At 42.3% G+C, this 16903-nt stretch overlaps 1 protein-coding gene across 1 annotated transcript in view; it reads right to left on the bottom strand.

The window, feature by feature from the left end:
- LOC128018199 (glutamate receptor U1-like) overlaps positions 1-16903 on the bottom strand; it is a 29016-nt gene that overhangs the window by 8279 nt on the left and 3834 nt on the right. Inside the window, exons 3-6 of the mRNA XM_052603560.1 lie at positions 16566-16597; positions 16287-16466; positions 3614-3840; positions 3385-3482 (exon numbers count right to left, since the gene is read on the bottom strand). Coding sequence (XP_052459520.1) covers positions 3385-3482; positions 3614-3840; positions 16287-16466; positions 16566-16597 — 537 coding nt within the window. The remainder of the gene's footprint in view (positions 1-3384; positions 3483-3613; positions 3841-16286; positions 16467-16565; positions 16598-16903) is intronic.

Raw genomic sequence — 16903 nt, 5'->3', positions numbered from 1 at the left:
ATTTTATTCTCGTTATTTCCTGGTCCCAAAAAAGGACGGCGCTCTCCGTCCTATTTTGGACCTTCGTGTGTTGAACAAACATTTGAGGAAATACAATTTCAGAATGCTGACTCATGGCTCGCTCGCCCGCGCCATAAAACCGAACGACTGGTTCACATCGGTCGACCTGAAAGATGCTTTCTTCCATATAAGCATTTATCCGCCACACAGGAAGTTTCTTCGTTTCGCCTACCAAGGCACATGTTACGAATTCACAGTTCTGCCGTTTGGGCTCAGTCTGAGCCCCCGGTGCTTCTGTCTGTGTGCGGAGGCGGGTTTAGCACCCATGAGAATGTCAGGTCTGAGGATTCTGACATACATAGACGATTGGCTCATCGTAGCCGAATCGAAAGAGAAAGTATTGCAGGACACCTGCCGTGTGCTCACGCACATCACATCTCTCGGGTTCAGAGTGAATGTGAGCAAGAGCAATTTTACACCCAGTCAGAATGTCATTTTCCTGGGTTTGGAGTTGAACTCAGTCTCCATGCGAGCGCGTCTCTCTCAAGAGCGCGTTCTCTCTCTAATGAACTGTCTGTCGCAGTTCAGAGAGGGGGCGAAAGTACAATATCGCACATGCCTCAGGCTGCAGGGTCTTATGGCTTCATCAATCCAGGTTGTACCGCTGGGACTCCTGAGAATGAGAGCGTTCATGAAATGGGTTTTGTCACTACATTTCAGCCCGACGCGCGATCTTTGCCGCTCTGTAATAGTGACGCGCGCCTGCTCGGCAGCCTTGCGCCACTGGAAGAGCGCAGACTTTTACGCACAGGGAACCCCTCTGGGGACGGTTATGATGCGGAAAGTTGTGACGACAGATGCGTCCTTAACAGGCTGGGGCGCCACCCAGGAGGGCAGAACGGTGAACGGTCTGTGGCCGAGCAGACTAAGTTCAGCGCACATAAATTATTTAGAGCTTATGGCCGTATGGAAAGCTCTGAATCATTTTCTGCCTCGCCTGCAGGGACATCATGTGCTCGTACGCTGCGACAATACCACGACAGTGGCTTATATCAACCGTCAGGGCGGCGTGCGCTCGTCGAAACTTCACGCTCTAGCTTACAAGCTTCTAGTGTGGAGCGCACAGGTTTTCCTGTCGTTACGCGCGACTCATGTTCCGGGCCTTCTAAACAGAGGCGCGGATCTTCTATCAAGGGGAAACCCAATCTACGGAGATTGGCGCCTTCACCCGCAGATAGTGGCTGTGTTATGGATGAGATTCGGACAGGCAACCGTAGATCTATTCGCCTCGCGCGAAAACTACCATTGTCCTATGTTCTTCTCGCTAAAGGACGTGGACGCGCCCCTCGGGGTGGATGCACTGGCCCACCCGTGGCCCAGTGTGCTGCTGTATGCCTTTCCTCCCCTGTGCCTGATAATTCCTACACTGGCCAGGGTGAGAGAGCAGGGCCTGTCTCTCATTCTGATAGCACCCAGGTGGCCCAAAGCACCATGGCTGGCGGAGATAATCCCTCTGTTATATGCCGAGCCGTGGCGCCTTCCCCCCCGCACGGATCTATTGTCCCAAGCGAACGGGGAGATTTATCACCCGCACCCGGACAGGGTGGCTCTTTGGGCTTGGCCCGTGAGAGGACGAACCTAAGCGCACTTGGGCTTTCGCCGCGTGTGATTGCTACTATACAGAATGCCAGGGCCGTTTCTACGCGATCCTTGTATGGCAGTAAGTGGCGAGTGTTCGAAGGGTGGTGTGATGGGCGTGGTCTCACATCTTATCAGTGCTCAGTTCCTGATATTTTGTGTTTCCTCCAGGACCTCCTAGAAAAAGACAGGTCTTTTTCCACAATTAAGGTCTACTTGGCTGCGATTTCGGCCTGTCATGTGGGCTTTGAGGGCTCAACAGTCGGGCAGCATCCTCTAATCCGCAGATTTATGAAGGGTGCCCGTCGCCGCTTGCCAGTCATCAGGAGGACGGTTCCTGAGTGGGATCTCTCCATGGTGTTGGAGGCTCTGTCTCAATATCCTTTTGAACCTCTTGGAAGTATTTCCCTAAAGCTGCTGTCCTTCAAGACAGCTTTGCTCTTGGCCTTGGCATCAGCCAAACGTGTCAGTGAGCTACATGCATTTTCGGTTCATCCCTCGTGCACTAAATTCTCTCTTAGTGGAGATATGGTTTCCCTTAGGCCTAATCCGGCCTTCATGCCGAAGTGCTTCCCTGCGTTCACTTCGGAGGTGTTGGAGCTGTCCGCTTTTCACCCTCCACCTTTTTCCTCCCTGGAGGATGAGAGGCTAAATGCTCTGTGTCCCGTCCGTGCCTTACGGACATATATGAACAGGACCAGTGCTTTCCGGAAGAGCGACCAGCTCTTTATTTCATGGGCACCCCCTCATGGAGGGAATCCTATTTCTAAGCAACGCCTCTCACATTGGCTTGTGAATGCTATAGCTTTGGCTTATGAATCAAAGGGTATGCAGCCACCAGGGGGCATCAGAGCTCATTCCACGAGGGGCATTGCCACCTCTTGGGCTTTGTTTAGGGGAGTGTCGCTAAAGGACATCTGCTCCGCTGCTAGTTGGGCTTCTCCTCATACCTTTGTGCGTTATTACCGGCTGGATGTCACCAATATCTCGGTAGCACATTCGGTTTTAGGGGTGGGGTCTGCTTAGCCCTTCCCTGCAACCCTGTTGGAGGTGACGACGGAGTGAATGGGCTGGCTGGCCATGCACATCCCTGTCACTAAGCATGTTTTTACAGTCCTTTTCTGGGTGTAATTATATGCACATTGGTTATCATGTGTGTGATGCAAAATGTTTTCATGTGCTGCATATGCACAGTAGTCACGATTGTGCATCAGTATTGCGGGTTCATGAGTATAGGACGTGTCAGGCACCGCCTCTTTGGGGCGACCGTCCTTCTCTGGCTTTCAGAACCTCACTGTGAGTGTATTGGGCAATCGGGGAGCTGTCCATGTCTCTCCCATAGGTGGATCTCGAACACGAGATGATGAAAGAGAACAATAGGTTACTGTCGTAACCCCGGTTCTCTGAAACATCGAGTGGAGAGATCCACCAGCGTTGCCCCGCTTGCCACACGAGAAGCGAATATACTTACTGGAGAATAGCAGCGCTGCAGCCATTATTATACCCCTAGGTAAGGGGGCGGGGTCTTACCTGGCATTGGCTGCGCGCTTCTGTCTGTCTAGCCAGACTTGGTGCAATTGGATGCTTCTGCAGAGGTCAGGTACGGATGCCCTTCCCATAGGTGGATCTCTCCACTCGATGTTTCAGAGAACCGGGGTTACGACAGTAACCTATTGTTTTGATGTTTCTTTCATTCTGAAGTCTGTGTGGGTGTAAATACTCGTAATCATGATTATTATACGCTACCTTGAAGAGTCAGTGCTCCTACAGTATACCAAAAACTGTGTGAAAGCGTGAAGAAATTATTTTCTGTCTCTGGTTGCTCCCATTCAGACGGGCTAATTCTGTAAAGAAAATAATAATTTGGTTTGCCAATTTTTTTGTATATCATGTTAATGCTTTAAAATACCTTGGAATAGCATGTAAATACCATCGTACATTAAAAACTGACTTGGTTTTACGATCCCACTCTTACCGCGACACTAAGAAGATGCAGACGGAGGTCAGCAGGTAGGCGACCAGTACACCCATCCACACCTCAGTGGAGAACAGGTTTAGAAGGCTGAGTAACTGTGAGTCATCAGAAGCGATGTCTTTCCTCAGGATGAAACTAAGACCCGTCTGCATGAAGGGTTTGGTCATGTCCACAGCTGTCTCGCGTTTAGCAGTAAGAGTTAGAGGTGCCACAGCGATGTCTGCTTCCTGTAGAAATGAGCAACACTATTGCATTATACATGAAAGCAAGGTTTAGAATAAGCAGATGGTTGAAAGTAAATGGCATACCATTGCATTTTTATATAAGACAAACAAAAACAACTTACATATTTAAGTAGCCTATAAATACAGAAAGCAATTGTGATTTATTTTACATTTAAAATTTTCTTTCTATTTTAATATTTTCAAATATCATTAATATATTTGATGCAAATATGTCAAATATGATGTCTTTAATATTTTGAAAATGTTTTGTTGTATTATACATGTTTTTACTGTCCATTTTGATCAATGCACCCTGAATAAAAGTATTTCTTTTAAAAATGTATAGCAGAAAGATATGTAATAGATATGCATGCTATATAAGTAAAAATAATGTTTCATAAAAATTTCATAAAATTCAGAATATGATTTAAATCCAATGATACGTATATGATTTATTTTGTTTCTTTAAAGTACATGTTTATACAACATTAGGAAGATTAGACCCTTCCTGTCAGAGCAAGCCACCCAACTTCTTGTCCAAACTCTTGTTCTCTCCAGACTGGAATATTGTAATGCTCTCCTGGCTCTTCCTGCATGTACTATCAAGCCTCTGCAGCTGATCCAGAATGCAGCAGCAAGGGTTGTCTTCAGTGAGCCAAAAAAAGCTCACGTTACTCCTCTCCTCATCAGGTGTGACAATCGTGTTCAGTGAGACACAGGGAGAGAGAGAGATCCAATTGCAGATGTATATTTATTAGGATAACCCAAATCGTGGTCGAACAAGCCAAGGTCAAAACCAAACGATCAATCCAAAAATAAACAAAAAAAAATAAACAAAAGAGGGAACAGGAAAGGAACGGAACGGGAACTCGGAGGACGAGAAGACAAAGGAGAATATCGGAGGACGAGAATGCTGTAAACACGAAGGGTAAGGACTCCATACTGCCTACTGTGAAGTGCCTAAGGGGAAGTGAGCCCATTAGTGGTGTAGGGGAATTTACAGTTAAAACCCAAGGACCAGATATGTCGCAATGAAGACCAGGACTCAGAGATGAGTTCAATTAATAATAATAATTTTACTTGAAGAAAATAGTTTGCAATTTCATCAGCAGAAGTCAGCTTCAACACTCTCGAAGGAGTTCGCAGGCCGCCCCCAGTACAATACAAAATCAACCACAGTTATACCCTGACAGAGGATACTAATTGCGTCAATACATATGTCAACAAAATTCTGATTGGTTCCAAAACCTAGATAAAACTCTCCAAAGACGTATATCTGATATGCTGGACACTGGCAGTTGATCGTTTGTCCTGGGACTGTCTGAGCTTCTCCCTGTACAGACAGATACTAACACACGTACACAGAGAACTTATCTAAAATTCAAGGCTTTCTAGCACTGGCGAGTGTCTTATCATTACGGTTGGATACACACACATAATATGTGGACATTAATCTTGAGGAAAAGAAATACAGCACACATAAGGTTACACATTTCACTCTTGCTATAACTTGATTAATAGTCAAACAAGAAATCATGTAATAATATAATATAATATCAGTATGAAGCAGACATGGGGACTTGGTCCCATCTCTGGTATGAAGGATATGGCAACTCGGCATCCACTCCTTCAGTCCCCCGTTTTAGATCAATGTGGGGTCTAATACCCCACATCTGGTCTAATAAATGAGGTCAGGTGTAGTTGTGATGCATGCTAAGAATGCAGGCTGTTGGTCAACTTAAGCAGGTGCATATACTTAAGATCTCTGGTACTGGCTGACATTTCTAGTAATAAACACATTATTTTGTACAAAATACTTCCCATAATCATTCTTACTTCCCATATACATTCATCTACTTACTTAATCCCACAATATCGGCACTTGCACTAGTCTTTCTTCACATAATGTCTTTTCCAGTGAATTATTCTGTGTGTCCCTCTACCTGGAAAAGTGTCCTCCATCCATATATACTTTCATCAACATATCTTTGTAAATACCTCTCTTCCTACTACAGCTACTTCACACTTACCCTCTAAAACAAAACATTTATCCAACAGCCTTAAGACTAAATCTGCATATTCATTAACCAGATTTAACAAATCATTAAAGAAAACCGCATACACTATAACCAATTCATTTTTTTTTTTTTTTTTAACCCTTAAGAAGGATATTTGCCTTATTTGTTTTCTTTTAGCATGTTTTATACAACTATGATGAATTTTAGTTAATTTGGTCATATCTTAAAATAAACTAATTACAATAAACGTATATATATTATTCTCTGGAAGCCGGGCTAAATGAATAACCACTGTTATTGCATTCCTGACATATGTCAGACCCTCAGTCACCTCACAGATACCAAATATAGACATTGCTTATAACCTAAATCCCAGTAAAGATACCCTTATTTTATGAAAATCTATAATTTTCCCCATCAATGGTACAATTATAGAGATTGATTATCTATTTTACCCTTTCATTCCAAACTTGGTGTTAAAAACACAAAAATAAACAAACCAAAAATAAGTAAGATCAATATTGAGCCATCTTAAAAAAATAAAAATAATCATAATCATAATCATTATTTCCTCGAAAACCTAGAGCAGTTCCTAGTTTATTACTTAATAGCCCTTTTATTAAGTTTTACTTTCACCACGAATCCATTTGCAGTCATCATAGTTCACATGCTGCTTACACATACATTAACCATTAACCCAAACTTGTCATTGTTAACAACATTTGATCAAAATTACATTTTAAGTATCGAAGTGTCTAACTTCAAAAATACAACTAACCTATCCACTTATTGTCATGCATGTATTTTATACCAGGACATTACTGTTAACCATACTCATTGCCTTATTATTACCCCTTTTTTTTTTTTTTTTTTTAATGTAAGTCTTGTCAATTATCATACCATATTACTGTACTCAGATTATATTAATGACACATTCAGAAGCAAATCCTCAATACCTCGTATTAAGTCAATTTAGTTCTCACTGTTTTGTCAGTTAGAAATGCTTACACATCAGCTACGTGATCAATGTCTTTAAAACCCTCATTCATGTTTGTCATTTGGCAGTGATATTTATTTACTCAAAATTATTATAAACTGAAAAAGAGCACACAGATTTCCCAATACTATTACTAAATGAACAATACTATTACTTAGTTCTAAATGCCCAAATATTTATTAAAGAGACATCCTCAGTTTCTGTAAATCTGTATTGAAACAGTATACATTATCAAAAAGCCCTGTCAGTGTTCACAATATTAATTTGATTTGACCTGACAGGTGTTCATAAGCAGCTCCATAGAGCCTATTACAATTGTTTTGTTCAAACAAAATGTATTATTATTATTTTTATTTTTTTTTGCTGTGCTATTTCAATTAATTCAAACCTCTTGTTATGGATTTGCTCCATTAAGGGGCTATCCACACGTTTTTGTTCAACTTATCTCTGTTCTACATAAACCACTACATAAAGCTTTTGCACTATATTACACAAGCAGGATTCACTCCTTTGTTTTCCCACCAGGCTTCTTTATGTGAGGGTGCTCTCTGGATAATTTGGTTAGTGACGTAGCCAATCTGTCACTGTTTTTCTGCCGTCAAGTCTAAAATATTTACCTTCACCATTCAAACAACAAAGTGTTAACTTGTTAAAATTTAGACCCTCATTTAAATTTAGACATGGATTTTAAACCCATTTTGGACGGCAAACTTAAATTTCACAAATCCAATCATATAAACACTCTTTAACATATTAATCCAGAGAGTGATTTAAATCAGTATTATAAAAGACAAAACAAGTCATTATTACCAGTAGCAGACAGAGCTGGATAACCAATCCACTTAAAGCTCGTCCCATGTTCGGCATTGTCTTTTCATTAGTTTCACTCAGAATTACCGACTTCTGTAAAGTAATTTCACTCAACACATCTGTAATGATAAAACACTCATTCCAGAGGTTAGTGACTCAATTGAAACAAAACAGGAACAGAATTGTCCCCCAATAATATATATATATAGCCATCCTCGTGCATGCACATACTTAACACATTTATATTTTAACAGCTCATATTTAAGGTTTTCCTTTTGGTATTAAATCGGAAGGATTTAAACTCAAACATTGTCTGTGCATTTTACCAAGTTTGTACCTAATCTCTTATCTAATCTCAAAGTTTGCCTGTTCATTAATGATTTTTATTTTGAGAAAAATCAGCTGGGTTGTTTTGGTCTTAAAATTATTGCTCTGTTTTGGTTACTCTTTCTTAGCAGGCCAATAATAGAAGAAGAGCACTATCCCTGCCTCCACTCAAGCACTCTCTCTCTCTCTCTCTCTCTTACTGTGCAAAATATTATTTATTTATTTATTTTGACAATTTTTGCCAAACTTTAACTTAGACTATAATATAAAATTCATTACAACATATAACCCTAAATTATTCAAATAAGTTAAAAATGTCAAAGTTTCTAGATCTAAAATCTCAGTTTAAACTGTTTAAAATACATAATGCTAGGAACATTTCTTTAAAATTATTTTTACCTTACATGCTTAATTCCCTTAACCTTTGTTATCTACACCATCTCTTGATTAAGCAGAAGCAGTCTTCATTTTTAGCCACCACCATATCTTATCATTTTGTGTCATGCCTAATGACCTGCATGAGTAAAGACTATGATATAGACATATTAGTTCAATATCATTTTAGCCTCATAAGAAATTTTTGTCTCAAAATAATGGCTGTCATCACATGGTCTCAGATGGTTCTTGAAAGCCCATTGCCATTAACTTTTTATAAATAAGCTCCTTGTCCTCAGGGTGTGATCCACTGGCATAGTTGCATCAAGTTGTGGACGCTTGTCACAACAATCAGTCAAGGAATGCGGTTGCTGGTGATCAGGTCTGGAGGAGCTCACATTTTGAGGCAGATTGCTGTACTTTATACAGTTCCCCTCTTAATGATGCTCTAGGCCTATCAAGCATCCGCTCAACTCCACTACCATCTCACATATAACACCTCCCTTCAGGGCAGGTGCCCAGTGGCGGTGACCCCCTGCCTTAGGTTGTCCCCTATTGGCCAGAAGAGGATCTTACCCGTCATTGAGAAATCACCTCATGCACACTGGTAACCACTCTTTCCCGTTGCAACATCCTCGACAGTCTTCTTCCAGAATCCAGTATTTCCTGCAGCTTAGGAAAGGTGCACTCAAGAACCATGAGAGCCATTGACAGCACCTACTAGTGTTAAAACATTGAAAAAGGTTAATCAAACTAATATTTAATCGCTAAACTCAATTGGATACCTCCAAACTATCATGCTGAGATTAGTCAGTGAATTTATTTTTCACACCCGTCCATTCATTGCAATTTTCTGTTGCTTCTGTAGCTGCAGCCATCAGGCCCTGTTTGATGGTGGAGACTAAAAATAAGACAGATAAGTTACTGGTCATAGAACAAATAGCAATACAACTGTTTAACTATTCAAAATTATTACATCTATAGCTCAGGGTCTGTATTATGATTTTAAAGACCTCATGTCTCTTCAACAATTGCTCCTAAATTGTTATTCATTATTTTTATAATCTCTTATTTCTTACATGCATTGGGCAGTTGAACATTTAACTACCAATTGCCCTCTTAATGCATTAAATCTGAACTCTTTTTAGCATGTCCTTTAGCATCTCTGCCTATGATTTGACTGAAACACTGTGCTGTACTATAAATATCTTATCACTTAAACATAAGCTCAGATAACGGCATTTTAGCTTACTTTGAATGAGAGAGAGAGAACTCTGAGGGATTCAGGACTCGTAACAATGCATTTTCATTCATTTTTAACATAATTTCATCGTACTATCATTTTACTCTAGCCCAGTTTAAAACTTGTCAGAAATTATATGCATTTTAAAAATAAACATCTTTATATTTGTATTTTTACTTTATTTTCGCAACTCAAATGTTTCTCAAAGTTCTTTGCAGTCATTGTCATTACTTTTACATCAACTTGTATTTATCCATTCACTTAATTCTGGCCATGGCTTCTGAATTTCAACATTGGTTTTAAATCTGTCAGAGGTTATCTGACCCAGGTATATTACTTTGGGTCTTGCTAGCATGCTGTCTTCAAAGTTACTTTGAAACCCCCGTTTATGTTACTTGTTTACAACTTTATCATTTCATAAACAAAAAATAATTTTCTTTTCTCTTCTTTTTTCTTTTTTTATGATGCTGCGTGACTACAATTTTGCAATCCAACAATAAAATTACTCTTTTGGCCAAACATTAGTAAATATAGGAATTACATTTTTTTTTTTTTACTCAGAACATGTCTCTGGTACTTTCAAAGCTTAAGCCAGAGTCATGGTGGGGGCCAGCATGAGATAAAACAACGGCTTCATTGTAGTCAAAGTAATTTTATCTTTTTTAACAAAACATAAGCTTCTAAGTTTTTCCAAAATGCCACTGCCAATTTGTGTGCCTACAGTTTTTTTTTTTTTTTTTTTTTTTTTTTTTTTTTTTTTTTTTTTTTTTTTTTTTTTTTTTTTTTTTTTTTTCACTAACCCAGAATTCTGTTCAGTATTCCTTGTCAGGACTTTCAACAATTATATAGGAACTGGAACAGGTCTTATGATATCATTCTTTGTCATTTAAACCTTCTATGCACAGAGAATCAGATTAAATCATCACTCAGTTACTTCTGGGATTATTTTTAACAAATCGGCACATACATTTATAAATGTTTATTTCTCAGGTTCTTTCTAAGTTTAAAGCCAATCAAGTTTTTGTTTTAACATTACAATCAGAATTAAAGCTCAGACTGATCATTCTTTAAATGAATTCAGAGAATATATATATATTTTTAAAGTCAGAGCTTCAGAGCCAAACTGTTTACAGCATTTGCTCTCTTCTGTTTCATTATTTCTATCAGGGCTGACCAGGTTACCTAATTTGTCAGTCATATTTCTATCATAAACCAAAAACATATTGAGGCGGCGATCTTACCAACAGCACTTGACTTCTGCGTGATGAAATTGCAAAGTATATTCCAGAATTTCCATATACTGGTCCAATCCAATCAGGGTCATGAAAACTACATTTTAGCTCTTTTGGGGTTGTTCCTGAGGCATCCCAGATCAATCAATACTTTCCCTTTGCATATATCCCTATATTTTTATAGGTGCACATATGAATTAACACTATTTATTTTTAAACACTAATTTTGGATACTCTTTTCCCTAACCACTGATCTGGCCTATTTCTAAGCTCGGGGCGCCCCTGTCTGTAATGGTGGGTGATCGAGAGTTGGAAGAGCGAGATACGACTAGAACCCCCGTCTAGCGTCTTACATTCTTCTCGGGATTTCCCATACCCCTACTTTGGCTTACCCGGCCGTAAATGCACTGCCCTTTATGGCCTCTCGTGCTTTTGGCTCTCTGTGCTTGACCCAGCACTGCCTATTTACGGCCCTATGTGTCCCTTGTCCCTCGGTGCTTGACCCAGCACTGCCCTTTACGGGTTCACATGCCTGTTAAGAATGCGTTTTTGTCCCCCCCTGGACTGTGCACACCTAGAAACAAATTTTTACGTCTCTCTCTAAGACCTATAGGTGTGCACCTGTTCCCTCTGTAACTGTACACATCTCTAAATATCTTATATCAAGACCTACCGATGTGTACTTGTACCCCTTATACTCACAAGGTTACATATTTACAGGTATATTGTGACACCAATTTACCTTACTCCACCCTGGAGCTGGTGTCTACCCCCTCACGTCTGAGTGAGTCTATCGTTCCTCCTTCTCTCGACCCCCTCCACTTACAGACAGTTCCTAACCAATAATATTAAATCTAAAATCTTTCCTACCTTGGTTTGATGATTGATCAGGGATGTCAACAAAGAACTATTGCCCGCCGATCCTCCACCATTAACTGTAGGGGAATTTACAGTTAAAACCCAAGGACCAGATATGTCGCAATGAAGACCAGGACTCAGAGATGAGTTCAATTAATAATAATAATTTTACTTGAAGAAAATAGTTTGCAATTTCATCAGCAGAAGTCAGCTTCAACACTCTCGAAGGAGTTCGCAGGCCGCCCCCAGTACAATACAAAATCAACCACAGTTATACCCTGACAGAGGATACTAATTGCGTCAATACATATGTCAACAAAATTCTGATTGGTTCCAAAACCTAGATAAAACTCTCCAAAGACGTATATCTGATATGCTGGACACTGGCAGTTGATCGTTTGTCCTGGGACTGTCTGAGCTTCTCCCTGTACAGACAGATACTAACACACGTACACAGAGAACTTATCTAAAATTCAAGGCTTTCTAGCACTGGCGAGTGTCTTATCATTACGGTTGGATACACACACATAATATGTGGACATTAATCTTGAGGAAAAGAAATACAGCACACATAAGGTTACACATTTCACTCTTGCTATAACTTGATTAATAGTCAAACAAGAAATCATGTAATAATATAATATAATATCAGTATGAAGCAGACATGGGGACTTGGTCCCATCTCTGGTATGAAGGATATGGCAACTCGGCATCCACTCCTTCAGTGGACACCCAGGGAAACAGAGACTAGACAGCGTGACATTACCCTCTCCTCCACGGAGCAGCTGCCAGATGCTCCACCCGAACCCAAGGGAAAACCAAAAACACAAAGAGACCAGGAGGGAGGTGGAGCGGCAGAGGACCAGGGGGAGGGACAGAGGGCCAGGTAAAATGGGGAAAACAGAGACAAGAGGACCAGGTAGAATGGGGAAACAGAGACAAGAGAAGTGCAACACAAAACAAGGAGTCCAGGAGGGTGTACCGGCGGAGGATCAGGGGGAGGGACGGAGGGCCAGGTACTTAGAGGGACACAGAAAGAAAGACACGGACAAGAAACCCCAGAGGGAGGTGGACCGGCGGAGGATCAGGGGGAGTAACCCTGACTAACCCTGACTCTGGAAGGTCGACGGTGACTAACCCTGACTCTGGAAGGTCAACGGTGACTAGCCTTGACTCTGGAAAGTCCACGTTAACTAGCCCAGACTCTGGAACGTCAATGGTGACTAGCCCTGACTCTGGAGGGTCAACGGTGACTAGCCCTGACTCTGGAGGGTCAACGGTGACTAGCCTTGACTCTGGAAAGTCCACGTTAACTAGCCCAGACTCTGGAACGTCAATGGTGACTAGCCCTGACTCTGGAGGGTCAACGGTGACTAGCCCTGACTCTGGAGGGTCAACGGTGACTAGCCCTGACTCTGGAGGGTCAACAGTGACTAGCCCTGACTCTGGAGGGTCAACAGTGACTAACCCTGACTCTGGAAGGTCGACGGTGACTAACCCTGACTCTGGAGGGTCCACGAGCACCTGACTCGACTTCGGAGGGTCAACCAGAACCTGACTCAACTCTGGAGGATCAACTGGAATGTGACTCGACTCTGGATGGTCAACAGGACCCTGACTCGACTCTGGATAGTTAACTGGAACCTGACTCAACTCTGGAGGGTCAACTGGAACCTGACTCAACTCTGGAGGGTCAACTGGAACCTGACTCAACTCTGGAGGGTCAACTGGAACCTGACTCAACTCTGGAGGGTCAACTGGAACCTGACTCAACTCTGGAGGGTCAACTGGAACCTGACTCAACTCTGGAGGGTCAACGGGAATATTACTCGACTCTGGAGGGTCAACGGGAATATGACTCAACTCTGGAGGGTCAACTGGAACCTGACTCAACTCTGGAGGGCCAATGGGAACCTGACTCAACTCAGGATATCCCACTGTAGCCGCCATCCTCTGCAGTGGCTCTGGGCTGGCAGCCACCTTGTGCAGTGGCGCTGGGTTGGTGGCCATCTTGTACTGTGGTGCTGGCTCAGCAGATGTGACGTGAACAGTCTCTGGATCAGCAGACGTGACGTGAACACTCCTGGGAATCTCTAGGATTTTTGAAAGCATCGAGAAATAATCCAAAAACGTCTCAGCGGCCATCTTGGGCATTGGCGCTGAGCTGGCGGCCATCTTGCACCTTGGCGCTGGGCTAGTGACCACTTTGTGCTGTGGCGCTGTGCTGGCGTCCATCTTGCCTCGAGGCGCTGGGCTGACGGCCATCTTGTGCAGTGTTGCTGGACCTGTGGCCATCATGGGCAGTGGTGCTGGGCCGGTGGCCATTCTGAGCAGTGGCTTTGGGCTGGCAGCCATCTTGTGCTGTGGCGCTGAGCTGGTGGCCATCTTGTGCTGTGGTGTTGGGCTGGCTTCCATCTTGCCTTGTGGTGCTGGGTTGGCAGCAATTTTGTGCAGTGTTGCTGGACCTGCGGCCATCATGGGCAGTGGTGCTGGGCCGGCGGCCATTCTGCGAAGTGGCTTTGGGCTGGCGTCCAACTTGTCTCGTGGCGCTGAGCTGGTGGCCATCTTGTGCTGTGGTGTTGGGCTGGCTTCCATCTTGCCTCGAGGCGCTGGGCTGACGGCCATCTTGTGCAGTGTTGCTGGACCTGCGGCCATCATGGGCAGTGTTGCTGGGCCGGCGGCCATTCTGCGCAGTGGCTTTGGGCTGGCGTCCATCTTGCCTCGTGGCGCTGAGCTGGTGGCCATCTTGTGCTGTGGTGTTGGGCTGGCTTCCATCTTGCCTTGTGGTGCTGGGTTGGCGGCCATCCTGTGCAATGGTGCTGGGTAGGCGGCCATTCTGCGCAGCGGCGCTGGGTTGGCGGCCATCTTGTGCAGCGGCACTGGACTGGCGGCCATCTTGTGCAGCGGTGCTGGCTCGGCAGACTTGAGCCTCCTCTCCCCTCTCCGTCCACAATGGTGAGACGGCGGCTCCCATCCGAACCCAGAGTCGACGGGGGGCCACAGTGGAGAGCGATGCCGGACCTCCTCTCGACCACTCATTCCTGAGCGACCTCCCCTGGTCCCACTGAACACGACCAGGCAGGTACCCTCAAAACCATTTCCTCTATCCCAGTCAGTGGCTGGGGAGGAAGTATCAAAAAAAACATACTGCTGGATCTCAAGTGATGGAGTCCTTCTGTGACGATCGTGTTCAGTGAGACACAGGGAGAGAGAGAGATCCAATTGCAGATGTATATTTATTAGGATAATCCAAATCGTGGTCGAACAAGCCAAGGTCAAAACCAAACGATCAATCCAAAAATAAACAAACAAATAAACAAAAGAGGGAACAGGAAAGGAACAGAATGGGAACTCGGAGGACGAGAAGACAAAGGAGAATCTCTGAGGACGAGAATGCTGTAAACACGAAGGGTAAGGACTCACAACATACAAACAACAGGAAAAGACTGGTATTTATAGGGAGGCTAATGACAATCAAGTGGCTGCACCTGGTGCAATTAACAGGAGTGTAATTACTGTAATGACAGGACAAGACTAGAGGAATTCTTGTACCTACTGTGAAGTGCCTAAGGGGATGTGAGCCCACTAGTGGACACCGAGGGAAACAGAGACTAGACAGCGTGACATCAGGTTACACTGGCTACCAGCAGCTGCTTGCATTAAATTAAAGGTACTTGATGTTTGCCTACAAGACGACCACTGGCATGGCACCAATATACCTAACCCCTCTAATTCAATCTTATGTGCCCTCCAGAAGTTTGCGCTCTGCAAGTGAACGACGCCTTGTGGTGCCATCCCAAGAAATTCAAAATCACTCTCACGGACCTTTTCCTGGACTGTGCCCAGCTGGTGGAATGACCTCCCAATCTCAATTCATACAGCCGAGTCTTTACTCATTTTAAAGAAACATTCTTTTCTTGTCTTGTCTTATAAAAAAAAAAAAAAAAAAAAAAAAACCTGGCTATGCGTTCTGTACTAGACTAACTGAGACTTGTCATGGCACTTGTATACTGTTGTTGTTCTCTTGTTGATCTGATTGATTCTATTGTTCTCATTTGTAAGTTGCTTTGGATAAAAATGATTAAATGTAAATGTAAATGTAAAGTTCCAAATGTATATATTTTTATATTATATGAACATTTTGTAATTTTTTTTTTATTATAATTTTAATAATCATTGTATTTTCAAACAGCTAATAGATACTGTAGATGTTACAGAAACTCTGTTTAGTTTTAATTGCCTTTTGGTTTTCTTGTTCCTACTTGCCTGTGTCCCTGCTAGTTTGTTTCCTTGGTTATTAATTAGTTCTCCACACTTGTTCTGTTTCAGCTCATCATCAACTGTCTATTTAAGCCCCGAGTTCTCTTTAGTTTTCAGTTTGAACTCATTTATCTTTAGTGTTTGTGTTACGCCTAAAATCGCCTCTTTGGTGCTTACAGATTTATCTTTAATAAAAAGACTACTTTTGTGGAATCCTTGTTGTGTGCTTTATTAGCAAAACCATGCATTAAAAGATGTATAAAGATCATGATTTGCAAGTTACAACATTTAAACACTGACTACTTAACTCAAAAATGTATGATGCTCACCCCTCTGACAACTTCTCCAATCATGCCGTTCCAGTTGCCGCTGTCATCTGTTGTTCCATAACGGCTGTCCTTAACAAGCTTAATATCATACTTAAAATCTAATTTCTTGGAGAGGGCTGACAGCAGGTCAATGCAGAAGCCCTCCAGTTCAGAGCCTTTGGACATTGCATATGGTTCTTCCTGCATGGGATTATGAGTAAGTAACAACCGAAAATGTGATTTAGTTACAGATTTTTACAAACATAAATGGGTGGCCCAGATGGAATTAATTTAACTTACCTTGATGGTTGTAACTCTTAATAATTGTGGCCCTAAAATACAAAACAACATTTCATTCAACTAGTTACAAATCCATAAGAATCCTCCACTTACTCTTTACTACTAACAGAGATCAGACTGAATGCTTGGCTCAGTCTTTTGAAGAATATGGGAAACCTGCATGGTTCTCTGACTTCTGTAGTATGGAAAAAAAAAAAATAATACAATGGAAGCCAATGGGGAGGAATAATTGTCTGGTTACAGCATTCTTTAAAACATTTTATGTTCAGCAGAAGAAAGAAACTCACACAGGTTTGGAACAACTTGAGGTCAAGTAAATCATGACAGAATTGTAATTT

This window comes from Carassius gibelio, chromosome A8 (assembly GCF_023724105.1).
Source record: "Carassius gibelio isolate Cgi1373 ecotype wild population from Czech Republic chromosome A8, carGib1.2-hapl.c, whole genome shotgun sequence".
NCBI classification, from domain to species: Eukaryota; Metazoa; Chordata; class Actinopteri; order Cypriniformes; family Cyprinidae; genus Carassius; species Carassius gibelio.
Note: the sequence above shows the minus strand (reverse complement) of the source record. Positions and strands in the feature narration are given on the sequence as shown.